The sequence below is a fragment of the Lepisosteus oculatus genome, chromosome 25 (genome assembly GCF_040954835.1).
Source record: "Lepisosteus oculatus isolate fLepOcu1 chromosome 25, fLepOcu1.hap2, whole genome shotgun sequence".
Classification (NCBI taxonomy): domain Eukaryota; kingdom Metazoa; phylum Chordata; class Actinopteri; order Semionotiformes; family Lepisosteidae; genus Lepisosteus; species Lepisosteus oculatus.
Genome location: NC_090720.1, coordinates 10726086 through 10754044, shown reverse-complemented (window position 1 = coordinate 10754044; position 27959 = coordinate 10726086). Strand labels below are relative to the sequence as shown.

At 38.3% G+C, this 27959-nt stretch overlaps 2 protein-coding genes across 2 annotated transcripts; both read left to right on the top strand.

Annotated features, from left to right (window-relative positions):
• The first annotated feature begins 5984 nt into the window (after nt 1-5984).
• mul1 (mitochondrial E3 ubiquitin protein ligase 1) lies at nt 5985-16124 on the top strand. The gene is made up of 5 exons (XM_006641885.3): nt 5985-6250; nt 10114-10249; nt 11043-11130; nt 12205-12325; nt 14104-16124. The coding sequence occupies exons 2-5, from the start codon at nt 10130-10132 to the stop codon at nt 14831-14833; spliced, it is 1059 nt and encodes a 352-aa protein (XP_006641948.2). The 5' UTR covers nt 5985-6250; nt 10114-10129; the 3' UTR covers nt 14834-16124.
• Nucleotides 16125-19782: 3658 nt separating this feature from the next.
• On the top strand, nt 19783-22747 carry camk2n1b (calcium/calmodulin-dependent protein kinase II inhibitor 1b). The gene is made up of 2 exons (XM_006641886.3): nt 19783-20755; nt 21580-22747. Exons 1-2 carry the CDS (start codon nt 20587-20589, stop codon nt 21648-21650), a joined length of 240 nt encoding a protein of 79 aa, XP_006641949.2. The 5' UTR covers nt 19783-20586; the 3' UTR covers nt 21651-22747.
• Nucleotides 22748-27959: the final 5212 nt, after the last annotated feature.

The window sequence follows — 27959 nt, the reverse complement described above, 5'->3', positions numbered from 1 at the left end:
TTAAAGAGCCTCTGGAAATGTGGGCCTGGTGTGAGTGGGGCATGTGTGTGTCCCATCCAGGGTATACCCTGCCTTGGGCTCGTTGCTTGCTGAGATAGGAGGTAGACTTTGGATCCTCTGTGTATTAAGAGGTTAATCAGATGGTCCATCATTCTGGATATATTTTGAAGCCCAGAATGGAATGTAGCCAATTCATTGGAGCTAAAACCTCTACTGTTATGAACAGTGCCATGTGCTTTATAATGACCAGTCGGTTTCATTCAAAGGATGGTATACCATGCAGTGCAATGTCCTTGATCACCGTACAGGAGAGAGAGCGCCACCTACTGGTCGACCAACACCACTTACGGTTTCTTTCCCTGGAGATCATCCAATCCAGTACTGACCAGGCCTAGCCTTGCTGATACCTGAATAATCAAACTAGAAGGTGGGATGATTTACAAGTGACAGAGATGTTCTAGGTAGTTTTTAAAGAGCTGTGTTCACAGAGACCCATGCATATGTGAAGTGTGGCCACCAGTTGCTTTACTGAGTAAAGGCTTTTAATTCATTTTAAAGTTTTGTCATGCTTTATACTTTTTGTGAGGCAAAGGCTTTAGAAAGGACAATGCCAATAACAATGAAATTGATCCAAATGCTCTAACTCGAAGTGATATGCTTTAACTCCAGAACAAAACCTGCATGTCAATACCATGAACCTGCAAACAACCTGTTCCTGAAATAAGAACAGTACATTGTATACTGTAGATCCAATAGGCATATTTTACTGAAGCTTGTAGGTCCGCAATTTACTGCAGGTCACACACATATTACAAGTCAGTGAGGGATTGCTTATATTTTAGCCAGTGTGTGTGTACATATCCGTCCTTCGGATGAGACATAAAACCGGGGTCCTGACTCTCTGTGGTATTTAAAAATCCCAGGGCGTTTCTCAGAAAGTGTAGGAGTGTAACCCCGGCATCCTGGCCAAATTTCCCATTGGCCCTTACCAGTCATGGCCTCCTAATAATCCCTATCTATGAACTGTCTTCATCACTCTCCTCCCCACTGAGAGCTGGTGTGTGGGGAGCGTTCTGGAGCACTATGGCCGCCGTCGCATCATCCAGGTGGGGCTGCACATTGGTGGTGGTGGAGGGGAGTCCCCATTACCTGTAAAGCGCTTTGAGTTGACTGTCCAGAAAAGAGCTTATAAAGTGTAAGCAATTAATTAATTACATATACTGTATATAGTATATGATAATGTGTATTGAAGCAGTGTACTTAATATACACATCAATGTATTTAATTCCAATGAATACATTTAAACTTTTGTTTGTGTGCTGCAATATAGCCTATAACTAAATAAAATGCATGCTACATGTTCTTATATGTGTGATGTTTTCCATAACTGTAATTTTAATTAAGTTATTGAAGTGCTCCAATGGTACAGTAGTCACAGTCTACAGTATATACCCACTGCCCATTTGGCTGTTTTTATGAAGTACATTATGCAGGCTTGAACATCAGTTTTATTATTCAAGAACGAACGGACAGAGACAAGATTACTGCAGTCTGGCAGGGAGACATCATCTCTTTTAATTGAATATATAAATTGAGGTAGTAGCAACTAGGGACGGTACAACCTGTTAAATATTTTAAACAGGGCTTCCATTTCAGTTCTGTGCCTTTAAAATGCATTCAGTGTTTTGAAGGCGTTTTAATACTACATCTGCACAGGAAGTGAAACTGAAAATAAATGCAAACAGATCTTGGCAGACATTAAGCTGCAAAGTATGAATGTGGGCATGTTGGTGGGTGTACATTATGCATGATATAGGTCATTTTGCACCATTTAAGTATTTTTTCTGATGCATAATAATTGTGAGTGTCTACTAGAGTATTAATTGTGAGGGCTTTTAATCAAAATCATTCAATTATGTTACGATCACATTTTTCTCTTTAAAAATGCAGCTTCCCCACTTCCTGTTCTGATTTATCTAATCAAAAACACATTAGATAAATATTTAAAAGTTTTCAAAGTGGTACTCCTATTGCTTGAAGATTTTTTTTTTAATATGACCTTAACATTTGAAATATTACCTGCGTCTGTGGCTGGAAGGTTGCTGGTTCCTATCCCGCGGCCGGCAGAGGAATCCTACTCCATTGGGCCCCTGAGCAAGGCCCTTAACCCCAGCTGCTCCAGGGGCGCCGTATAAATGGCTGACCCTGCGCTCTGACCCCCAGCTTCTCTCCCAGTCTGTGTGTCTCATGGAGAGCAAGCTGGGGTATGCGAAAAGACAAATTCCTAATACAAGAAATTGTATATGACCAATAAAGGGATCTTAACAGTCCATCCCTATGAACTGGACATACAGTACAGTATTGTATCTAGTAAAAGCCATTGAAATTACGATAATGAATAAAAGAAACATAGTAATTGCTTTGATGTAACCACAATGTAAAAAAAAACATTTTAAAACATGTCTTATTAAAAGGAAAATCATCACATAATCCTGTGGCAATGATCTATACCTCAAAAAGCATTGCAGGCAAGATATATTATCTGTTAACACATAACATTGTGTTAATTACTGTTAAAGTCAAAGTACTGGATTTTCTATTTTCTTAACCTTTAATTTCATAGATGTTCTCATTCACCAAGATATTAAAATGAGAACGTGCTCTTCAGAGTAAATAAAATCTTCTTATGTCACAGCCATGCAGTTTGGGTTATATGCTCACCTCAGTCTCATGTTATTTGAAATGTTTTGCACAGTGTACTTGTCATCAGTTTATGCATTTGATTCAGGAAAATTTCAATTCTTTGCCATCATATAGCATTGAAAAGTTTCAGCAAGCTGGACCTTAATTGGGAAGAAAAAAACAATTAAATCACAAAGCACTTTTGGACAAACAATACATGATGTATTGTGGATACACAGTTTATGGTACAGATCACATATAACAGATCATAAATCACAGCATTGTCCGAAGCCAATTTGTTTGATTACAAATCCAATCAGCTTGGTAGGGGCTAAAATTAACATTTAATTCACAAGTTAATTAACAATTCAATTAACATATGGTCGGTGTTTCAAAAGACATATTAGCACTAAGACTCGAAAGGTGAAATACAGCACAACACACTAGCGAAAATCAAGTCTAAATAAATATAATTTATTGATCATTTCAAAGGATAGCAACAGGGTTAATTCCATCTTACAAAGACAGCTTAAAGGATCAGAAAATCATCCGTCTTGAACAAAAGAAACTACAGTAAAAAATAATGGAGAATTCATCCATCCTTTTTCCAACCACTTTATCCAAAGCAGGATGGCGATGGAGCCAGAGCCTATCCCAGCAGGCACCAGGTGCAAGGCAGGATGGGACACAAATGTACAAAATAGTAAGTAGTCTCTAGCAAAGAAAAAACTTACATCCAGTGTGAGAGTTGTGATTTCTATTTGGTGTTTTTTACCATGGGAACATTTGATACTTGCAAATTTCTAGACATTATTCTCATAATCTATTAAGCTGCCATTATTATCTTGCACAATTCAATTCCTAACAACTGTAAAGACCTTCTAGTACATAAATATGTAATGTAGATCAATGTAAAAATAGTTAAAATATCATATTTACAACAGTCAAGCAAAATAGATTAATTTAAATACTGTATTACAATGTGCAGAAATAACAAACTGGGATGAGTAACAAGCTTTGAAAGTACTGTCTATATTAAATGAAAGAAGCTCAGTACAATGTATCACAGCAATACAGGGAATAATTGTACATAAAAGTGTGGTTTGAACAGGTAAATTGAGGAAACACCAGAGGGTAACTGAGACCTGATGTTTTTAGGTACCTGTTTCCATGAGTGCAGGATAGGGAAGAGAAGGAACAATGATTGTAATAGATAACTGAGGGACCAACAGAATATCAGTGGAAAGGATGAGAGGATGCATATTGAGCATCATTAATTGGTCACCTAGGGAAGAACTTCAGAAAGAACAGCATAGTTCTGTTTGCTCATTTTCTTAGAACCAAATCTGAAGAACACCAAGGGCTCCAAAAAGCCCAAAGACACTCAATATGTTCGCAGTATGTTCTCCCCTCTGGTCCCCTCCAGAGCGCATTGCCTTTTGTAAACAGGTGGGAAGTTATTCTGAGAGGCTTGGCTTTGTTTCTGCGATTTGTTTACTTCAGTGATTTAACTTGACAGCTAAATGTTGACTCTCCGTGTGGGGGAAAAAAAAAATTATATGAATTGAAATATTTAATATGAATTAAAATGAATTAAAATGATTTAAATGCTGCATTTGTTTGCTAAGTAATTTCAGGTTTATTTATCACTCATTTGTTTTGCTTCCCCAGATTTTAAGGAATCGGATGACGGATCACTTACACAGGACAACAACTATAGCTGCTAACATAACTGTCACAGAAGACATATAATCCTGAATACAATCATTAGGAGGCTATAACAGTAACAGCGTGAGTCAGAGTCACCAAGCTGTGTCATTACAGCTTCTACTTCTGTTTCAGTATGGCCCTCTACACATCACCAGGGATGAGGTTTTCTGAATATTCGAATGGCAAACTGGACTAAGGGTATAATTTTCCTGAGCAATCACGAATATTTGCAATAGAGACTACAATGTTCCATTGAAATCTCTGTAAGGAAACAACACTGTTGTAGTGGTGGTACTGTAATGCTACTGGGGCCATTCATGTCCACCCAAAGAGTTAGTTTATGATTGATAGTGCTTTCGCTGCACAGAATCATGGTATGCTGAGACCTAAGCTCAGCCCATTGGTGCCTGATGATGGTGAGACATGGCGTTACCATAGTAGCAGCACCTGCACTGCATGTCAAAGTGCTAAATTGTCTGGTGGCAGTAAGCAGGTGTTGGGCTTTTGCAGGGTGTATCTTAATTGTTTTGGCAGCCATAGTTGTGATTTCGCTTGAATCATCTCATTTGATTAGTTGATTAAGTACCTTCTAAGGGTAAGTGGTGCTTCTAGAATGCAGTGATCGTGGGTTGAGGTGCATCATGATACCTTCATCTGAGCAGATACACAGTGTCCTTTGCACATGCAAATTCAGAAGTAAACATTACATTCCACACGTAATCGGGAGATAATGAGGAATACAGAAAGGGAAACTTGGGCCGCAAGGGGTTTATCAACGTGCATTGCTCAATTGATCACTAGGGTTGACTATACATATACCTTCTCTTTCTAAAAGTGTTTTGGTATGCTGTCATTTCAGGAGAAATGCTTCAGTTATGGGTGGCACAGTGGTTAATAGTGCTGCCTCACAGTCTAGGGCTCTGGGCTCAAGTCCAGACCTGGGGTGCTGTCTGTGTGGAGTTTTTTATGCTCTTCTCGAGTTTCTTCCCACTGTCCAAAGACATAATGGTAGGTTAATTGACTTCTGGGAAAATTGGCTCCAGTGTGAGTGTGTGGGTGTCTGTGTGTCCGTCTGTCCTGTGATGGAGTGGTGTCTCATCCAGGACATACCCTGCCTTGCACTTGTTGCTTGTGTGGGTAGACTCCAGCTGCCCCCCCTGACCCTGAATTGGGAGAAGAAGTTAGAGAATGGACTGATGAATGCTCCAGTTATATAATGATATAGTGAACTATAACTGGCAGGCTATTAATGTGGTAAAGCACAGAATATTAGTGAAACTTTAAATATACTTTGAAAAAAAATGCTGAAGCATTCAAACTAAGCCCCTTGTGCACTGAGGCCTTTTTTGAGAAGAAGAAAACCTATCGCATCTATCCCATTGTTGGGGTGTGACAGGTAATTATTACTATAGAGAGAAAACTATGTGATGTCTTAGATAGGTCAAAGGCTTCTGAGCACAACAAAGAATTATTCAGTTTATAAGGAACTAAAGATGTAGGCAGGATAATATAAAAAGCGGTTTTCTGATTCAATGTCGCCATCTGCCGCTTGCGGGCTGTTCAGATAATCGCTCTCAGCAATTCAGGTTCCTTGGACGGTCGTTATTATCTATCCAGGGTGCGGGGCGGTTTTTACGTGGGCCTGTGGTTGAATAAAGTAAATCTTTAAGTTAATATTCGAGTCACGGAGCCTAATATTGTTAGAATATTAATACTCAGTGAATATTCCGATTCATAGACGAAATATGTTTGTCTTCTTCGTAAAGATATTCTTTGTAACGGATGCCAAAAGACCAAATTAGAAGCCCTAAAGTTAGCTTGAAAAGTTACGGAGATTGTAGCCACTTGGACCAGGAAGGTAAGAAGAATCTTCCTTTGACATACTACAAATAAATTGAAGATTTTGCATCTGGCCGTGATTCCTAAATGTAATTTTCCGTGTAATTCGTGTTTTTTAAGCAATTGCAGCTCCCCGTTGACGCTGTGTTTACGTAGCTAAACAGGAAGTCGCCTAAAACGTCCACAAATTGACCTACTGTAAACACGGCACGTTTCTAAGTTAAAAATGTTACAGTATATAAGCAGTAAGCACAATGTTACAAATTGTGATTTTTATTTATTGATTGCATGTATGTTCTCGGCGTTAGAATAGCTAAAGTCAACACAAGCACCGGAAATGGAGGTTTTAAATCCATCACAGTTTCAACGACGTAAAATTAAACTAATATAAAGCTTGAGGTCTGCAATTATATGAATACCAATAAAAACGAGATTTTCGTTTCGTGATTCGTGGTTAACGTCGACACGCTAAGTTATTGCTTTCGTAGCATTGTCGGAATGCTATTTTTGCAGTACGTTTATTACAGCCAGGGTTGAGTAGAAAAGCTACCACATATGTTAAGGAAGTTAATAAAAACGAAAATATAGACTAACATGGGCTCCTTGTCACAAAAGGAAGCCATAATTCCATGCTTACGACTTTTCTACAACCTATTGGATGCATTTAAAAAATATTTTGCTCTCTAACCAGATAATGTCCATAAGGAAAAATAAATATGTAGCTACTGTATGTGATAGAAGTCAACCCAGTGGCCTGTACAGTATATTTCCTAGATGATAATAATTCTTCACAGAGAACAGAGTGATGAAGCCAGTTAATGGATGGGGATCATTAGGAGACCATAACTGGTAAAAGCCAGGGGGAAATTTGAGCAGGACACCTGGGTAACACCCCTACTCTTTGAGAAATGCACTGGGGTTTTTTACTGACCATGAAGAGTCGGGACGTCAGTTTTTTCTCATCTGAAGGACAGCACCTTTTTTATCGACTCCTCATCTCTATACTGGGGTATTAGGACCCACACAAACACAAACCTTAGCTTTCCCATCCGGGTACTGGCCAGGCTCACACCTGCTGGTTTCAGTGGGCTGCCATTCGTGAGTTGTAGAGTGATATAGCTGCTAGCTGTCTGACTTTGTTAAAGCAGTAGTGATTTTAATTTTGTTAATCTAAGTGATCTAAATCAGATAGTTTTAAATGTGTTTTTTCTTTGCATTTGATTGATAAAAAATAGAAGTTTTTTTTTCATGTGCAGAGCTTCCAGCGAATCAGCTATTCTTAGTTTTTTTTAATAGGACTAACAAAGGAGCTTCAATTAATTGCAGTACTGAAGACCCTTAGAAAATATAAAGGACCTGTGTTCAGGCTCAGAAAGTCCTCAGGAAAACACTCCCAGGACTGAATTTGTTAAATTTGGAAAAATATTTCTGTTGTAGAAAAGGATCATTTTCCTTAAGCTTTCCAGAGAACTTGAGAGCCCTACCCTGGAGTTCTGTATCCAGCCTGTTGCAGTCTGACTATCCTGGAAAATGACTGACCTTGTTATATTCCAAGCCAGCAGTAGATTGTTTCCGAGTAATTGCCGTGCAACAAGAAAAGCTATGTTTTAGGTTTTAAATTACCCATTCATCATGTATATTTCGCTTGTATAGAGCAATTCGACACAATTCTCGTGAATGGCAGATCTGTATTATGTTTCTTTTATTTTTTATCTTGTGGAATTGTCTGTGAAGAAGCTTGATATTATTGGCAGTAGTACTTCTTTGTGCCACTTGGTGGCAGTGTGTATCATGAAACTATGCGATTGTACATAACCTCTTTAAAATATGAATACTTTTATAATTAAATATCAGCTAGCAAGGAAAGTGATGCAAAATTGTATAAAACAGGTCCAGGTGAGCCCCAATCCAATATGTCTTATCTTCCACCCTATTTAATGAGATTCCAAAGCCTGGGGCTATGATATTGATCAATTAAACATATCATTTACACAATTAAGAGAACTTTAGTATTTGAAAACTGCCTGATCCAAATGATTTTAACTGTTCATTTAGTTGAAATATTAATAAATTAATGATTTTAGGATCACCTATAAGGTATTAAAAGGGTAAATCACATGGTGGCAGTTTCCTCCTCTTTATTCTAAATTCCTGTGTTTCACAAAAGTAGTTAAAAACTGTGAATGTACACTTTTTTCTCCAGTTCTAATTCTGATGTTATGCTGTTGGAGTATGTTAGGTGTATGTAGTAACAGTGCTTTACAGATCTATTTAGACGTACTGTTTCCCGGTACTTCACGAAAAACCAAAGATTAACATTTAATAATGAAATAGCTTGCATGCTATTTACTGATAAACAGAAATAAAACTTTATGATTAATATGTGTCCATCTATTGCCTTTGGTTGCATCACTTTGTTCTGGAGGGGTGTATCATATCATATCATAGGGTATCATATCTGAATTTTCCTCTTCTACACATTGCATAAACTGTTAAAAGCATTTTATAGTAAGTTGATGAGTAATTGCTTGTTCTGCACACAGTGTAGTTACTCAGTGTTGTAGCCTGCCTGGTTGAGAGGAAACTATTCTAATCATTAGCTAGCAGAATGATGTTGCAAAATAATTAAAGAAGTTTACAGTCTGTACTCTCAAAAGCTATAGCAGTTATAAATTACACTTAGTCTAATTCTTTTATCTTTGACAAACAGTAATCTGATCAGATTAGGCTCTTGGCCAACTTCCTTTGCTGTGTTAAATTAGATTTCTGAGGCTGCATTGATGGCATCTCTTGTTGCAGTTAAAAAAAAGCCAGCAGTAACAATATTGGCTTTTGTGGTGACAATAACTCCTGTCATCAGGTTGATCAGTCTAAGTCTTTGGATCTAAATCCAAAGCAATGAGTTTCCTTTGACTGGTTCAAATTACGAATTAAACTCTAACCAACTAGAGCCTAAGGAAAAATACCTGCATATAATACAAAGCCAAGTGGAGATATCTTATCATGCACAATGTTATATGAAATGTCTTTGAACTTACTGTTTTTATAGAGTCCTGAATTTTTAAGGAATTGTATTCAGTCTGTATACTTTTTAGGTCTTCTCTGTCAGGATGACAGAATCTAGCCTTAAAGTTTTGATATGCACTTCAATCAGAATTAATTTTCACGTTTCCCCCAGGCAGCTCTGTTTGACAGAGCTAGCAGGGTTCTATGTGAATTTGTGTGCTGCAGACTCTTCTTAGAGAAACAAAGGAGGGGGATTTTGTTAGGATTCAGTGCAAAAGGAAAAAAGCACTGCACTGACATCAAACAGTAGTACACGTCTAGACTTAATTGTTAGAAATGGGGTTACCTGGAGCCCCATTTCTACTGTACCTGTGGCTTATAAAAGAAATTAAAGCTTGGTCTTTCACAGTTAAAAAGTTATGAACTACTTTCTGATCATTTTTACATGCACCTGTTGGAAATCTTCACTTTTAACAAACCTACAAAAACACAGTACAGGCTGTGATTTCTATTTGAAGACAGTGTACATAACCTACCCTGTGGAAGTCTTAAGAGCATAGAATTCTTGTTAATTGTACCATTTGCTCCACTGCAGTAGACAGCTACTTTCAGAATATGCAACATATTCTGAATATTAAAATAAGCTTGATTAAGAGCGGGAGCAGTTTGCTTTATGTTGACAAGACCGATTGTATTCTTTTAATATTTTTTCTGGTTATGGTAATGAGCTCAGCAGACAAACTAGGGTTTTCATTTGCACTGTTGCAATTTTCAATCAGAGTATTTAATTGAGTGATGCAACTTGCAGTCTATCAATCTGATGAATCTACATGATATCCTTTGTTCTGATAAATCTATTTTTTAATTAACTTCTAGCATTCCACTTTACGAGATGGAACACAGTGGAAGGCCTTCTACAGCTCAGATTGTGCTGCTAGCCACCAGCTCAGCTTTAACTGCAGTCTTCTACTCCATGTACAGAAGGAAGGCAGGCACAGCCTGCAGGTTAAAGGTAACCGATTCATTTCTTTGTCTTTTGTCTTGAACTTTTTAGGTGATAGAGGCAGCAGATTTGACTGCAGTCAGGAAGATCTCAGATCTACTTTGTCTAACCAAATAATATTAAAATCAAAAGTACCTTCCAGTGGAAAACTATATACTAACACTTTACATTACATTTGTACATGCCCCGTAGCAAATCATGGCCTCCTGATAATCCCCATTAATGAACTGGTTTCATCACGCTGTTCTCCTCCCCACTAATAGCTGGTGTGTGGTGAGTGTACTGGTGCACTTAGGCTGCCATTACATCATCCAGGTGGAGGCTACACACTGATGGTGTAGAGGACAGTCCCTATTACCTTTAACGTGCTTTGAGTGGCGTGTCCAGAAAAGCACTATATAAGTGTAAGGAATTATTCAATGTTGCAGTATAGCATTTTAGATTTTTTAAGCATGGAGCATTACACAATCTGAATATTGTTATGTGATGTTTCATGTTCCTGTTACGTTTTGGGTAGGAAATAATAATTCTTGGTACTTCTAAATTGAAGTTTCAAAGGGGAAAGTAAAACTGGTCATATAAATTATTACACATCAAAAATGAATAATTCTGCTTGTAGACACATTATTCTTTGCATGGATAAGAGTGTGCCTGAAGATCTGTACAAACACACAAATTGACCCAGTCTAATTAGGAACAATAAGTTAATATTTTATTGCAGTACAGATTTATAAAGTTAGAATTTGTGCTTCAGTTTTCTTTTCAAGTTACGTTGCTGTTTTCTTTTCAAATTACTTCGTAGGAAGCCAAAAAATTTTCCATAGATCAAGACCTCAAGAAAATCCTCATTGATGCACCAGGAAAATGTATTCCATATGCAGTAATCGAAGGTAGTGTGTTTTTTATCAGCATGCTGCTAACCACTACATTTAGCTTTTTGGAGTTGTGTGGTCTTGGCATACCTGAGGAAAACTACACAGCATTGTTTAGATTTTCCTTCTGTCTACATTTTAGAGAGGAATTTAGCTTTATTTGTCCATTGTATGTTTAACTGAAGGCAAAACATGCAGGATTTTGAATTAATTGTCCAAAAATATCCTTAATCATTTTGTAGTTGATCCTGTCCCTTGAACTGTTTGCTACAGTTGGTTTGATTGTTTAATATTCCTTTTTTGTAACCAAAGGATAAATAGTAGTTTTTCTTCAAATATTTATATTGAACATAGTGAAAAAGCAAAATGAAGCTGTATTAATTAGCTCAAAGCCATATTCTCTATATATTTTAACATGTATTCATTACATAGAGACAAAACAAAGATTAAAGTACTGTTGGTGTGAAAGGTGCAAAATATATATAGCTACTGTGTCTCATGCCAGTAATCATAAGCAGTAGTTATAAGAGAGAATCTTACACAGCACCAACAATATATTATTGCACAAGTAGGTAATGAAAGAAATGGGCGACTAAACAGTCTAGAAGAAGCTGTTAAGGTTAGAAGATCCCTGTTTACCCAAAGAAACTGACCATCATACAATACTGTAGTCTTCATACAACATCATACAATGTTGTAGTCTTCTTATTTATTGTTATTGTCATCCTGTAAAGCGCTTTGAGAAGCCACCTTTAAAGGCGCTATATAAAATAAAGTTTATTATTATTATTATTATACTGCTTATCCTTGTTTGAATTAATCCTGTCTTGGTTACTTTATTTTATGCTGTGTAAGGCAAATTAAGATTCACAAATTTACTGTGGAACCCCTCATCCGTATTCCCAGATCGGTTCCTGGAAAATGCTCCTTGAGTTGGCACTTCTCAGATGGTGGGGGGGATCAATCTTGTGTTTTCTGTGTTGTCCGTTGCTCCTTGTTGCTAAAAAACAAAATACTTCTGCAAGGTTAATTGTGCTGGGACTGAGCTGCTAAGAGCCTTGCTTACTTATTGCATTCAATCCGTTTCTGTAGGTGTGGTAAAATCGGTCAAGGAAACCTTAAGCAGCCAGTTTGTGGACAACTGTAAGGGAGTGGTTGAGAGGTTGACCCTTCGGGAACACAAGATGGTCTGGAACCGCACGACTCATCTCTGGTGAATAAAGAAAAGCGTCTTAGGACATTACTGTTCTGTACAAAACAGCCTCTTCACAGTGTTTCACTGCACTATAAGAAGTACTGGATACCTAAGAGTTAGGCGAGCAGCAAAATGCAGTTTGAACTTGCCAGAATGTTTCTGCATAAAACTGAGTGGATTATTTTGGGGGGTTCAGGCAATCTCTGCGTAGGTATGCACTTTCACTATTTTTTGGCGTATCTGCCATTGTTGTGCATCTATGCTTCCGTCTATAGAAGCACATGCTTGCAAATAAGATCAGAACTAATACTGCTTTGACGGGAATTCAGCTAGTGAGCCGTATGCCACACAATCACAGATCAGTTATTAAGGGGTGTTCACGTGCGTTTCGACAAAAAAAAAAGCTTAGTTTTTTTAACTTTTACAATATGTTCTTAAAAAAAGAGGCAAGTTAAATTCCAGTGTGAAAGAAATAAAACAACGAACCAGACTAGTGTTCGAAGTGTGCTATGTCAATGTGTGAAAATCAGATATACCAAAAATCTAGTAATTAGCTTCTGATGTTTTGACATACTGATTATTTAGTGCTTAGAATAAGAGTGATTCTGTTGTTTCAGTATGCAATTCACAATAATAATAAATCGTGAGTCATTCATTAAAATTTGTTTGATTTTTAACTCGTAGGCTTTGAGGTACAATGTACTATTGTACCATTATCACTGTTTCTTGATAAACATATTACAGCAGTCTCCAGATGCTATTCATATCTCCAGTGAAACGAGCAAAAACCTACATATAACAGAAATATTTACAGATTGACTAATGTGCCCTACTTATATATATAAATGTTATACTGCAATCTAAATGAGTTTGCACAGTGAAATTGTATAAACAGTACCATGAGTAACTGAAGGACAGAAAACATAAGAGTCATATTTATTCACACCCCTACACTTAAATATTTTGTAAATCCTCCTCTGGCAGAGATTACACTGACAGGATGCCTCCTTCAGTGTGCTTTAGGGTTCTGGCACTTCCGAGCGGGGATTATTGATTATCATTACAGGCAGAATTCCTCTTGGTCTTTCCTTTTACAAACTGCCTTTTGAGCTCAATCTACAAATCTGTGATTGGATTGCGGTCAATGGATCGAGGTGGCTAGTCGAGAACATGTATTTTGCATGCAGTGAACTCTTTCATTTTTTTACAATGTTAGCTGTGAATCACTGGCATGATATAGAAAAGTGCAATATTTCACAATGGGTGTTTTCTCTACTTTTTCCCAACAAATATAATTCTGATGGGAATGTCCAAAAAGCTATTTTTTTTTTATTTCATCTGACTGTAAGACATAATGCATATCATTATAAAAACTTCCAGGTGTCATTCAGTAGTTTGGCAAATTCAAGTATAGTCTCAGAAGTAGCTTCTTCCTCTGAGTTCTTTTTCTCTCAAATGGTCTTGTAATGCATTGACAGGCCATCGCCATTCAACAAATCCAATCTGATTGGAATAAAAGCTTAAATTAATCGATATATTGCTTTACTTTTCAATGCATGGAAATGTTAATTGAACATTTTTTCTGGTGCTTTTGTTAATTCTTACATTAATTGAAAACGGGCAATTGTGTATTAATCAGACAGATTTTTATATTTCAGTGTTACACTAATAGTACTGATGTACTTATTTTCCAAAGAAAAACTAAGGATTTGCCTTTTTTAAGATATGCATCCCAGTTATTGGATGTATATCTATTTTTTACCTAATTACCTGATTTTGTGCCTTTCTGCCACCAGGAATGACTGTGAAAAGATTGTCCATCAACGCACTAATACAGTGCCCTTTGACCTTGTATCCCACGACGACAGTGTTAGTACTGCTGTTCGGGTCATCAGACCCCTGGATTCTGCTGAACTGGACCTGGAAGTGGTCTATGAAAACTTCCACCCCACAGTGCAGTCCTTCACTGACGCCATTGGCCACCTCATCAGCGGAGAGCGGCCAAAAGGCATCAGAGAAACTGAGGAAATGTTGAAAGTCGGGGAGAGTGTAACAGGAGTGGGAGAGCTGGTGTTGGACAGCAACCTCGTCAAACTGCAACCTCCCAAGCAGGGGATGCAGTACTTCATCAGCCGATTGGACTACGAGTCCCTGCTGACAAAACAGCAATCCAGAGTCAAGCTCTGGAAAGTCTTGACCATCGTTTTTGGGATAGCCACATGTGCAACGGTCTTTTTTATCCTGAGGAAACAGTATATCCACTTCAAGGAGCGGCAGAAGCTGAAAAGCATCCGGGAGGAATTTAGGGAGATGCAGACAAAGCGCCTGCGAGAGATGGACTTAGAAGAAGAGTCCATTTCTCCAAACGCCTGCATCATTTGTCTCAGTTCTGAGCGCTCCTGTGTGTTCTTGGAGTGTGGCCATGTTTGCTCTTGTGATGACTGCTACCATGCGTTGCCTCAACCAAAAAAGTGTCCCATGTGCAGAAAAGCCATTTCAAGAGTTGTGCCATTATACAACAGTTAGAACATTATTTTACCCAAAATATTCAATTTCTTACCAATTGGCAAAGGGACGCACGTGCTGAGTGTTATTAACATGGTTCTCAGAAACATTGGGTGTCTCTATGGATGCCAAAAGAAACATTACAGTCGAGTTTCCCATTTTAAATAGTTTATATGTCCAATACTGTCGCTTTCAAGAAGTCAACTTGTATTCAGTGCGCCAGGTTTCAAAAGCTGCTGTCTGCTGTGGGAGACATGCCGTCTTCACAAGTGATAATTTATCTAGCCGAATTTGATATAATGGGTGTGAAGGAAAATTACTGACACATCACTAAAACACTCCGAGGTAAAATGTGATCACAGTAAGTTGTATTTGTGGAAATCTGAAATTTTCCCATTTAGAGAACTCTTTTTAGAGTTCTGAACATCCTCCTTAACCTGCCATTTAACATTTTAAGGAAAATTGAAAATTGTGAAAGGTGGTACATATTTTTTGTAGTAGTTCAAATGTACTTTTTTCATTACTTATCATTGATAATGGGATGTGTTTTCTGAGAATGTGTACCACCTCTTCACTGCAGTTATTTTAGACTCATTTACTGATGGGTTACATAAGTTGGTTTATCCACATCTATAGTCCTAGACACTATATTAATATTACATTATGGTGGAACTTTTTCGTGGTACTGTAGCATTCACTAATGGCCGTAATTACCGGTCATGTTTACGATAAAGAAGTTTAGAAATTGAAAAAAGGAATATCAGCAGTACAGATAATCAACTTTCTGTAGTACATTATCTGTGAAAATATTGAGTAAGTATAAGATAAATAGAATTGGATCTTATTTAGCAGGTTTCTATGTTATCTGGGAGTTAAATGTGTTTAGTCAGGGCACAATACTCTGTTGTCCCTTTAACGATACATGTGTCTTTGTGGCATTTATTATTTAAACTTATATTATCTTATTTCACGTGAAGACAAATCACTTTTCTGTCTGATCTTTATACATTACCTCCCCTCAGCATTTTGAATTCTTTCATTTTTGGGTTATCGAAGACTAAGTTGATAATGTGTTGAATCACTAAGATATTCTGTCAAATATTTCTTGTGATAAATATTTCTTTTCTCTGCAACTGTTATTTTTTTGTTAATGGGGATGGAAAAAGATTGCGTATTTAATAGGTTTCAAGGTTTGATTGGAACTTTGAAAACTGAATGGTTGTGAAAACTCAAAATAATATTCAGCTTGGAATCTACACTTGTACATTTTAAACGTTGTACCAAATATACATAATAAAATATTGTATTTTTATTGGTCAAAGAGTTTCTTCTGGGAAATGTAATCTATACGGTATATCTTCAAAATCGATATGCAGAAGGATATTTGTTGGTCAGCACAAAATTATTATTTTGTGTATATTAAAATGGGTTAAATTGTCTATGAGTTATTACATATATGATCAAGGTATTCAGTTAAAAATGGTCCCATTGTTATTACTTATCATGGGGTAAAGCAATTTATTTTATTTCATCCCAGAAAGACTGCTAATTAAGATTTAACTCTTTGTGGCATACAGCTATTCATACATTTTAAAGTAATGCATTCTTATACAGTACCACCCAAAACACAAATAGTTTTATGTGTAGTTATTTTTATCTCCAATTACCATGGGACATACAGTATGGGGTTAACTGAACTGGTCCAGCACTATGGTGTTGATGGGACACTTGTTTATTCTTATTTCCTAAAGCTTGGTGTAGACTGATTTCTCTTGCTGTTTACAGCTGAGATATCACAGGTTCAGACAGGCCACAGCTCAGTCTGAGAACACTCCCTAATTAGACACTTCATGTATTGAAAGGAACCCGATCCTTCAGGTTTTAGTCCTTTGCCTCTGAAAGCCAGGAGATAGATTGTAACTGTGACCAGATAACTAAATTATTACTTAAGTAGTTAACATAGTATTGCTGTACATGTCTCCTTGCCTGGAGGGCATCGCCTAGTGGGTTTATATGTCTTTTCACATCTTTTTAAATGATCAACCATCACACTGATTACCGTCCATTAGAAACAATAATAGTACCTTAGAAATATATCAAATTCACAACTCGCATACGGAACAAAATGCAGGACAATTCAGATCTAGGACAAAGTGGCATATTTCATTTAGTTAATGCCTTTTTTGGTTTATAACAGTATGATAACAATTGATGTGAACATGCCATTCATTCCATTAGCGCTCCTTTTCCTGTACCCTGAGTGAATCCATCGCAGCACCAAGCCTTGACGTGACTTGAAAGTTCTCACGTCTCTGCCTCCACACATGTGAAAGGTAAAGCCTTCCAATTAATAATCTATTTATTTTAACTGTTTTATTCAATACATGGTCGCAGGGGAGCCAGAGCCTATCCTGGCAAGCAGCAGGCTCAAGGCAGGGACATCCTGGACGGGACAGGGACACAAAAACACTCGCACTAGGGCCAGTTTTCCCAGAAGCCAACTGTCTACCAATAGGTCTTCCAGAGCACCCAGGAGAAAGTCACTCAACATGGAGATAGCACTCCAGGTCCAGAATTGAATCCAGGGTCCTAGCAGTGAGAGGCAGCAATGCTAACTGCTGCTGGGGCTTTCCTATTTAATAATACATATGTTAAATAAAAGTATTTTATGATATAGGTGCAAACGTGTGGTTTAACTCATTTCTGGTTACGTTCCTGCATTCTGCTCATTGAATCACTTTTAACCAGGACCAACTACTAGAATCGACTTTATTGATTCCCTTTACATTTTTGAGGTTCTTAATCAAATCCCCTTTCTGATATCTTGTACTGTGATCGAAAAGATTAAGAATATCCTCATGACTCATCTCCTTAAACCCTGGAACAGGTCCTGTTGCTCTTCCCCAGACTTTCTCTAATGCTTCTTGATCCTTTCTGTAAACTGGCTGACTAGAATTAAATGCAGCATTCCAGATGTGGGCCAACTAATGCATCGTACAGTTTCTTGAAATGCATGTTACAGCATCTTCCAGGTGTTATTCATACCTCCAGTGACAAGTGGAATATTTAATACTGAATAATGCGTCTTGGTTAAATACTGTATGTATGTGTTCTACTGAAATCTTAATTGGTCTGCATAGAATGAAGTTGTACTGTATATACCACATATAATGGAAGGGCCATACAGTATTCCCACCCCTATATTTAAATATTTTGTAAATCCTCCTCTGGCAGGGATTACGCTGACAAGATGCCTCCTGTAGTGTACTTTAGGGTTCTGGCACTTCTGAGAGAGGAATACTGGTTATTATTACAGGCAGAATTCCTCTAGGTCTTTCAGAACCTTTGGTTTCCTTTTACAAGCTGCCTTTTGAGCTCAATCTACAAATCTGTGATTGCATTGGGATCAGTAGATAGAGATGGCCGGTTGAGAAGATTTTTCTTTGCACACAGTTAAATCTTTCATTTTTTAGTTGACTATATGCTGTGAATCACTGACCAGCAATTGAGAAATGCAATATTTCACAATGGGCACTTTATGTACTTTTTATCATTCAAATAGGCTAGTTCCAAAAAGCTATTTTTTTATTTCACCTGGCTGTAAGATATAATGCATATAACCATTAACATTTCCAGTTGTCATTCAGATGTAGTTTGACAAATTCAGGTCACCTCTTCCTTGCAACCTGGCCATGAATTCCACATTGAATGGTAGTTTTCGATCCTTCGTATCCTGAAAAAACAATTTTGTGCTGGAAATGTCATAGACCGTGCTGGCAAGATACAATATACTTGTCTTCACTTTCTGGGTTGTCCCTGCACCAGTAGCCTTAAATATCCAAATAATGGACACTACAGTGCACTGGGTACAGGCTGACAAATCCTCAGTGATATTCTCAAGAGCTCTGCTAAAGGACTTTAATTACGCCTTTGTAAGGATAGTTATTCTTACTATTTACACTGTACTCGAGGTTTCAAAATTAGGCAATTGTTTATAATCACAACATTTGTAATAAAGATTGGATCGGTGTTGTGAAAGCACCCCCATTGTGTCTTTTTTTTTTACAAATGTAGATAACTGCCTTGGAAATGACCTTCTTGCGTTAAAATCACCAGGAGAAGAAAGAGAAAATGTGGTCGTTTTTTCGTTGTGAAGAAATAATTTCAGGAGTCAACGATTTTGTTTTCCAGTGGGACGAAGAGGAGATCAAGACTTATTAAAGGTTTTTGAGACCCTTAAAACAATATATCGAGTGCAGCCAGGAGAGGGAGATACCTGCATTTAGTACTTTATAGTCCTTGTTTTCTAAGCGAAGCTTCGTCGTGACGGGCATGATGCTGCAGTACTGTAACTGTACTCCCTGTGGTGGGGGCAATTACTGTATGTGATGTGAGTTGTAATTGTAGCTCAGAAATATATGGGTAAGTTAAAACGACCACATTTCTACCTCATAGCACCCTCACCGCTAAGACAGAGTCCCTTGTGGAAACTGCACATATATAATAATCGCTGAATGGAATATATTATGATATGTGCATTGATTTGCTTGAAATGCATTCAAGAAATCGCCTAAGCATTTCTGAAAAGATGTTCGAGAGTAAGGATAACTGTTAAAAGGTTTACTATTTTTCATCCAGGGGTCGTTAAGAACGAGGTGCGAACGACATACCACACATGAGTATATTACATATCCTACATGCAGCAGCAGTTTATTCTCTTGAACCGCCGCTGGAATTCAATTGCGGTTTTCAGACCTCAATAGTGCTTTCGGTACCTATGCACAAAATAGCTTCTTTTTTTTTATCTGTGAAAAAGGTCCTTATCACTCTGGTCACAGTAAATGATAAGGCACCCATTCAACGACGTGCACATCCCTTTTACGATCTTCTATGTAAAGGGCTAAAACTCTGAGCCTATGATGCATTTATTACCCAGCCCTCAGGTTGACTTTACTGTCGGTGAAAACAGCAAGCAAGCAATCTACAGCCCCGCATGTCAACGTGAGCCCCCCCAGTGCGAACGAAAGTGCTAGAAACCGGGGTTTGTCCGGGAGGGAAAGCCCAGACTGTGTAGTACGGGGAAGGGGGTGTGCGTGTTCTGTCGCGCTTTGCATACTGTACTGCATCTTGCGTACACCTGCGCACACGTGCTCCGTCTGTCACGCTGCTCGAAGTTTGCCTTTGCGTGCCTTCAGATAACATTTGATCGTCTCTTGACGCGGGGGGCCTCCAAATTGCCTGAATGCCCTTTTCTCTTCAGTATCTGAGCGAAGGCGTCGGCCAGATCTTGGGTGTTTTCTTGAAAAAAGTCAAGGAAGAGTAGAACGCCATTCTCCACGGAGACGGCGAGTCGTCGACGCGAAGCGAGGGGGAATTGCACCAGGAAAACAGCCTCAGTGACGTGTTCTCCCTGCCAGGTCTCCGAGGGATCTGTTTGTGCCTCGCTCTTCGATTTGCATTTTTTCCCCCCTCTCTCCACGGCAGCCTTTCCTGGCTACTTTTCCGACCGTCCAAAGCAGCACGATTGTTTTCCACGCAGAAACATTAGAGCGGCAACGTGAAACTTTGAATAATGTGACTGTTGCAAAGAGAAACAACGTTTCTGATTGTGTCCACGGTGATACATTGTTTTGGCAAAAGAGACACCACGGTCGAGTTTCCCATTTATTTGTGTGTGCGTTGCTTTTGATTACGGTCTTTTTCCCCCCTCCCTGCGGCTTTTTACAATTCATATCGATTACTGCCGAGTCGTTTTTGGAGAGAGTCAAGACATCATGTCGGAAGTCTTGCCTTTCAACGAGGAGAAAATTACTCACTATGGCGATGACGGAGATGTGGGACAGATCTCCTTCACCTGTCGTCTCCAGGATACCAATAACTTCTTCGGCGCAGGGCAAAATAAAAGACCCCCCAAACTTGGGCAGATCGGGAGAAGCAAACGAGGTGAGAGGAATTTTGGACGTTTTGGGTACCAGCTTCCGCACATGTAAAATACTACAATAAAACGTAGTCTACAGATGCGCTGTCGCAGGATTTTGTTTAATAGCAATGATCAATTGGTATATTTTAAGCAGTTCACATATTAAGTACGTGTTTATGTTTACCATGTTTGTTTCCCGTTAATAACTATACAACTTCACGGGGAGCGTGTGAACTGTGTTTACCTCTCTTTGAACTGATACGAGCTGTGTAATTTTGTACTTGCTGCAGGACGTTTCTTAATACCAATTTGGCAGTAATAGTTGTAATGTGAGGTGTAACCTCTAACTATACGATATAGTGTGGCTTGCAATATTTAACATTTTACATAGAGATCAGTAATCCTTAAAAAAAAGTACTGTGTGTATAGTTTGCAATACATCAAGCCGTTCATTAGTTAAATGAGCCCGGAAGTTTCTACATTCTCTGCAATGTAATTGCTAGATGTTTTTTTTTTAATGCGTCTTTGATTCTCCGCTAGTGAAAATATTGAGCAGTTATGCATGGAGCATGACGTATAGGATATAGGCTGCTCATTTATTTATCTGCTACTTTTAATGTTTCATTTACACCCCCATTGAGGAACGATACTGTGTCCATATGAGATTTAATTGCACTTTCTATCCCTAAGGCTGTGCAGACTAGAACCAGTTTATTATTAACTCTGACATTCACGTGGTGCTGCAGTGTGAATGATCATTAGCAGAAACCATTTTACCCGAGTGGATAATAATAAAGCTATCAGTTAGCCATTAGATCTTGTTTTTTCTTCTTCTTCTTCTTTACAGTTGTCATTGAAGATGACAGAATCGATGATGTGCTGAAAAATATGTCAGACAAGCCACCCCCGGGTGTCTAAAACACTTCCAAAGACATTGTTTAACGGAGAATTCTAATATATCGCCCTTCCCTTTTGACAAAAGCACTTTGAAGTCCTTCACGACTGGGCCGTGATCCTCTTTGCTTTCGGTAACCCCGTGCCCAGTTTCTGGGCGAGAAAAACCAAGTGAATGATACCACGCAATTATATATACATACATTTCTTTTTAAAATGGCGTTTAACGAAAAGCCTATTCATTATCTTACCCTGCCTAAAATATTTAAAAAGTGAGAAAGAGTTGTTTCCCTAACACGGAGCCAGTATTGTACAACCCCGAAATGTGGGCTGAAGGAGAAAGAAAATAACAGCTAAGCACACTATGTATCTTAAACCTTTGTATTATTTTGCTGTACTCTGGCAGACGCTGAATGAGCACTTTGTTTACAACCTATCTTGCAAAATTATATTATGTGCACAATGGGTGTAAGTCGCCGTTAACTTTCACGTTGAAGTTCTTTCTGTATAAACGCATTTCTGACCTTTTTGAATACATTTTTTTGCAGTGTTGATAGAATGAACAATGTTTTATATGGAATGAAAAACGAAGGTGTTACATTTTTTAATTAACTATTTTCATGTAGCTCGGTTTCTTTATTGCGTCGTGCAGCCTGCTCAATTTCCAGTGAGAAGCTTATTTTATATAGTCGAAAGCTATTTCTAAAATACCCGTATTTAACGAGATTCATACCTGTTTTTTCGTTATCAGTGGTGGTCGTTACACTTTATAAATGAATATATTCTATGGAACATAATCACACCTGTGCCAAATATCTTGAAAAGATGCCAGCCAATTTGGTTCTCTGTGCTCTCGGTAATAGTAATTTGTTTCTGCTATTTTGGCTGCCACTTTTATGTTATAGGGCTCTTTCTTAATGGTAAATACTTGCTCTTGCATGAAACGTGCAAAACTGACTTTCTGGCAAAGAAACCTGTATATTATTACTATACATTTGTTTGCAACTTTGAATGACAGACCTCAAGAACCTTCTTAATTGAATATTGTATATGTTGCACCTCTATATTCACTTAACAGGGCTATTTCTGCAATGTATAATAAAAATATTAAAACAGACAAAGCTGTGTGTGTCATTTTTTCTTCTTACTCTGACCTTTCACCACTGCAGACACACCTCACTTGGAGTCTTCCATTACATTAAATGCGGAAAAACTGTGATGCCCTGTTTGTGCTGTGGAAGGAACACACCTTTCTCACGGATTCCTGCTGACTTTTGTCTGTAACCTAGCCTAGAGAACAATACCTGAGATTACAGAGGAGGAGGGACAACAGAAGTAAGAATATTGAAAAAATAATGGTGAGATAAGACACTTCAAATGTCATCTATATTCTTTTGATCCTTTCGAAATGTTCTTCCCATGCAGATATACAGAATGTAAGCAGCAGATTCTGAAAGACAAGTTCAGGAAACTATAAATGAAACCGTTTGACATGAGGTCCTCTTCCTTGATTGAGTGACTGTGAGGAAGAGGGTAAGGCAGTGCTTCTTTAAAAGCAGACTATTTTTTTTCTGTCCTGTATGTTTATATAGCTTGCATAACAGGCCGCATTTTTGCATATTGTGGCTTACCGTATGTATGCTGTGTTGTGGATTCAATTATAAACATTTAATGTGACTGCTGATGCATAACAGTTCTGCAGCTATAAACTTTCACTCATACTTTAAAAACGCAATACATACTGTATATGTGGATGAAGAAAAACAAAGAGATCCAGTGCTTTGGTGTATTAGAGACCTGCAGGACCTAGTCCATTGATTTTTCGAGCAAGATTTTATTTTATGGTTATATGTTATGTTAGTATGTTGTGTGGGCTGATTATGAATCTGTACTTGATGTAACATTAGGTGTTGTCCACAGTTCTCTGGCCTCCAGTCAGGTTCCTGATGTATGTTGAACGCTTATACGCTTAATGCACTGGTACCAGTTGTAATTTATACATGACAGTGTAGTCTGTTCTGATGTTTTTGGAGAACTATGTCCAAAATCGGCTGGATAAATTGGCTTTAGAAATCTAAAGTTAATGTACGGTCGTTCGGCCGATTGTTGGCTGGACATACAGAGCCTTCAGAAAGGACTCATCCCATCATGAATGATGAATAAAGATAAAGACATCCAAAAACCAGATGCTGAATGATTGATTGTTTGATTGTTTTAGATAGGGAAGTTTGGGATTAACCCGTTTGGTTAAGGGACAGCCCCCTGGCCATGGAACAATAAGACTTGAACCCCATTCAAAGAGGGGAATTAACCAAGGGGCAGCTGTGTCCTGTAGGTGTTGGGGTGGGTTGAAGGGCTGGAGGAGGAATGCATGAGACAAAGGCTAAAAGAGGAGTTTGCTTCATGCATATATAATAGCTCATTTTGGACGATATGATTAGAACAGCTGGGTAAGTTTGACTTGTTATTGCTATCGTCAGTTAAGAACTTCCATTTTTTCCCCCTTGATTAAAACAACATACGCAAGTTTGTGTGTTCTTGGGTGTGGCTGTATCAGCTTTGCTCTTCTGGATGTGAGGACTTTTTGCTCATTCTTCCATGAAGACTTGCTCAAGCTCTGCCAGGTTGGATGGTGTGAATTGGTGACCTTCAATCTTCGTGGTAGGGATGGTGTTGCACTGGCGATGAGCTGCTGTGTTTGGTTTGGTTTGCTGTAGGCATAGGGCTTTGCATTCAAGACAAAGAGTTCAATTTGTGGCTCACCAGACCAGAGAATCTTTTGCCACATGGTCTCAAGGTCTTCCATGCACCTTCTTACAGACTCCAGCCTTGCAAGACTTCCATCTAGCCACTCTGCCACAGAGGCTGCAGCTGTGGAGTGCTGCAGAGATTGTCCTCTGGACAGGTTCTCCCATCTCAGCCACGGAGCTCTGTAGTTCTGTCAGGATGGCCATTGGGTTCTCGGTCACTTCTCTGACCAAGGTCCTTCTTGCTCAGTTTTGGGAGGATGGGCTGCTCTAGGAGTCCAGGTGGTCCCATATTCTTTCCATTTCCTAATGATGGTCCTGGCTGTGCTCCTAGGAACTTTCAACACCACTGAGAAATTTCTGGTACCCCTCCCCTGATCTTTGCATCCTTACAGTTCTGCCACAGAGTTGCATGCAGAGCTCCTTGGTCTTTAGGAGAATTTCTGCTCTGACATGTGCTCATAAGCGAGGGTCCTTATATAGACAACCAGTATATATGTCTGCTTAGGTCAAGTCATCTAGTAAACTAACAACAGGTGGACTCCATTCTAGTTCAAGCATGATCTCACAAGTATATTACATACACCTGGGGTCCATTTAGAATATATATACAGTACATAAAATACATACTGTATACAGTTTACATAGCAAAGGGAGTGAATACTTGAAAATTGCATTTAATATGTCTAGAAATTGTGTTCCACTGTAAAATTGTAGAGGAATTTGTGTTGATCAGAGACAATACATTTCATATAAATGTATCTGAGTTTACAACATACTGTAACAGATTGTAGAAAAACACAAGGGGGCTGAATACTTCCTGAAGGCACTGTACATTGTGCTGAACTGTGGTTTAACCCATGCCTGACAATATAAATACAGTATATATACATCTTAATGGAATTAGGAGAAATAATTAATGTCATCCAATAAGAATCTGAAGAAGAGGGGAAGAAGCTTCCGAGTTTTCTTAAGAGAAGACCAAGAACGCAGCGATCTCTTACTTTCAGCTGATAAAAGTGTAGTTCCTGATGTTAATAAAGAACCACTCGTTATTCATTGAGGAAGTTCAGATCGCAACTTAAAAATATAATCGGAACAATGAGTACAATGCAACTAACAAGCCAGCTGAGTAATACATTTAAAAATGACTATAGCGTTGGCTGTTGGCTTGTGGTGTTATTTAACAGAAGTTCAGGAGGAGGGCAATCGGCACTTCGGCTCTCCAATGTACTGTATAAATACTCGCCGGTTGCCCAAAACTCGACGTGTTTCCTTTCTGCATTTTGGCGCTCAGCTTGGCTAAAGCCTTCATTTTTTCTCGCCTGTTCACCACGACTGGACTCAGCCCTGCACCTGCCTGCTCCTTTCTTTCAGTTCTCCTGTTGTCAGCTCAGGTCGGACCTCCAGTTGATGGGGCCTGCTTCCTTTCCCATTTCCCCTCTCTCTTTTCTCCCAGCCCCACTCACTTCACCAACCTTTGCTTCCCATTTGTGGTCGAGCAACCCGACTTGATCGTCAACTTTTGTCAGAGTCTGTGCTACAATAGGAGAGAAGAACATTGCAAGAAGAACTATCATTAAAATAGGTTTATAACAAAGGTTTGAACAGAAATGGTAGATGCACAGAAAACAAAACTCATAATAACCAATCCCAGAATTTACATTACACAGAAAAAAATAATTTGACTGTCCTTCAAATGTGAATACGTAGCAAATACAGTAGATATGCCTAGGTGGTTTTTCAGTAAAGTGGAGAAACTACTTTTCACACTGGTCCATAGTTTCTCCTTGCAACCCAGTCCTGATCGGAAAGGTTTACTTTGTAGTCTAAGGTGTTAGGAAGAAAAGGTAAACACTCAACAAGTTCTCCATTCATACGTATTCTACCTGGATACAAATCTGAAATGCTGAGTAGAATAACATTTGTCTTTTGAAAACAAAAAAGTTTTCACGATTCTCCCAAGAGTCGACTCTCTTTAACCCTGGTTCTGTACCTGGGTGTATCTTGTTCTATATCTTCTTGATTTTAGAAAAGAGCTACATTATCGCCTCAAAGCCATTGTTTGTGACATCCCACCACCCTTAGGTCGTGAAACAAGCTGTTTCCTTTTTTTTGGTATTTGAATCACAACATTTACATTACATTTAATCTTCAGGAGCCTGAATCATTATTGTAAAGTCTGTGCTTATACAGGAAGGTCAATAAAGTACAAACCTACAGTACAGTATGTGGGAGAGGCGAGTTTCAATTGCTTTTGAGTTCTTGCTGATGATCCTGCTGTGAACATTTGGAGAAACTGAACTTCTGGAGGGTGAAAATCACAGCAGTAATTGCTTTAGTAGCTCTTAACATGCAATTGTGTCATTATGTCCAAAGAGCACATTACAACTAATAAATTAAAGTAATAATGCATAAAGATGGATAAAATGTTAAGAAAGTGATATAACACACAAAACAAGAAGACTTGCAGTTCTGTCAAATATTTGTTACATTTCACAAGACAGAAATACCGATTTTGCTGACATAAAATGGATTCCTTCTCAATTAATTTCAGTTTGCATAAAATCACATTTCTCCACATCAATGCATTCAATTTCATAAATGTTTATCACCTCACTAGGGAAAATGATATTTATTTTTTAAGTACTTGGTAAGACTTGGTAAGGTTTATTCAGAAAGCCCTTTTTTGAATAAAATAACTGTTTTCTCTTTAGAAACTAGAGTAAGGTTTTTTTTGTTCAAACAATGTACTAATATTAAACTTTAAATACTATAGAAAAATTGGAATGTTTAGTATAGAAAAACTAGAATGTTTGTTTTTGTTATATAACCTCAGAATAAAGTACAATAGTACTAATAACTAATAAAAACACCTCAGTAAACTGTATTACCTGTACAAATTAAAAAAAAACGTTTAATCTTTAGAAGAACTGAGCAGAAACGTCAAAGGTAATTACCACTGGTGAATAAAACCTACTTTTTTTAATTATATAGTGCTTTTCCTACTAAACACCTTCAAATTAAAGCTATTGTTTCCACAACCCTACTTCAGCAGTGTACTCAACAGGTCTCATCGCGGATGATGAAGTCTCGGAAGTTGGGCAGGCACTTTGAGGTACTGGAGATGGCAATTAGAATTGGGGGCTCAAACCGTAGTGATTTGATGGTGCACAACTGAGCAGTTAGGAATTGGGATGGTAAATTAAGGTAGTACCTAAGAATTGCTAGAAAACAATGAAGACAATGGTAACATATACACAGGGGTTTCCAACAATGCAATACACTAATTTTATTAAGACAATAATAAAAAAGGCAAAATTAGGAGCAAAAAGTATATGTGAATGCATTGCCTGTGCATCCATTTTCACCATTTGTCGTAGTATTCCCTGTTTCATACTCATTACGGACAGATGTCTTTTGCGCTCAGCGTTGCTACAACTTGCCTTGTCCCTCTGGTGCCTCATTATCTCCTCACGCTCTCCGACCGCAGCTCGTCTCTTCGGTGCCCAGATCGGAAGTCGCTTTCTCGCCTCTTCCTGCTCCAGGAACTCTTTCACCTCAGCCGCGCCACGGAAAACATCCG

What these genes read in the sequence shown, in the direction of transcription:
- mul1 (XM_006641885.3), top strand. Translation starts at nt 10,130, where the DNA reads ATGGAACACAGTGGAAGGCCTTCTACAGCTCAGATTGTGCTGCTAGCC. An exon ending in GCACAGCCTGCAGGTTAAAG is followed by an intron (nt 10,250 to 11,042) that starts GTAACCGATTCA and finishes ATTACTTCGTAG; the next exon opens with GAAGCCAAAAAATTTTCCAT. An exon ending in AACCGCACGACTCATCTCTG is followed by an intron (nt 12,326 to 14,103) that starts GTGAATAAAGAA and finishes TTCTGCCACCAG; the next exon opens with GAATGACTGTGAAAAGATTG.
- camk2n1b (XM_006641886.3), top strand. Translation starts at nt 20,587, where the DNA reads ATGTCGGAAGTCTTGCCTTTCAACGAGGAGAAAATTACTCACTATGGC. An exon ending in GATCGGGAGAAGCAAACGAG is followed by an intron (nt 20,756 to 21,579) that starts GTGAGAGGAATT and finishes TCTTCTTTACAG; the next exon opens with TTGTCATTGAAGATGACAGA.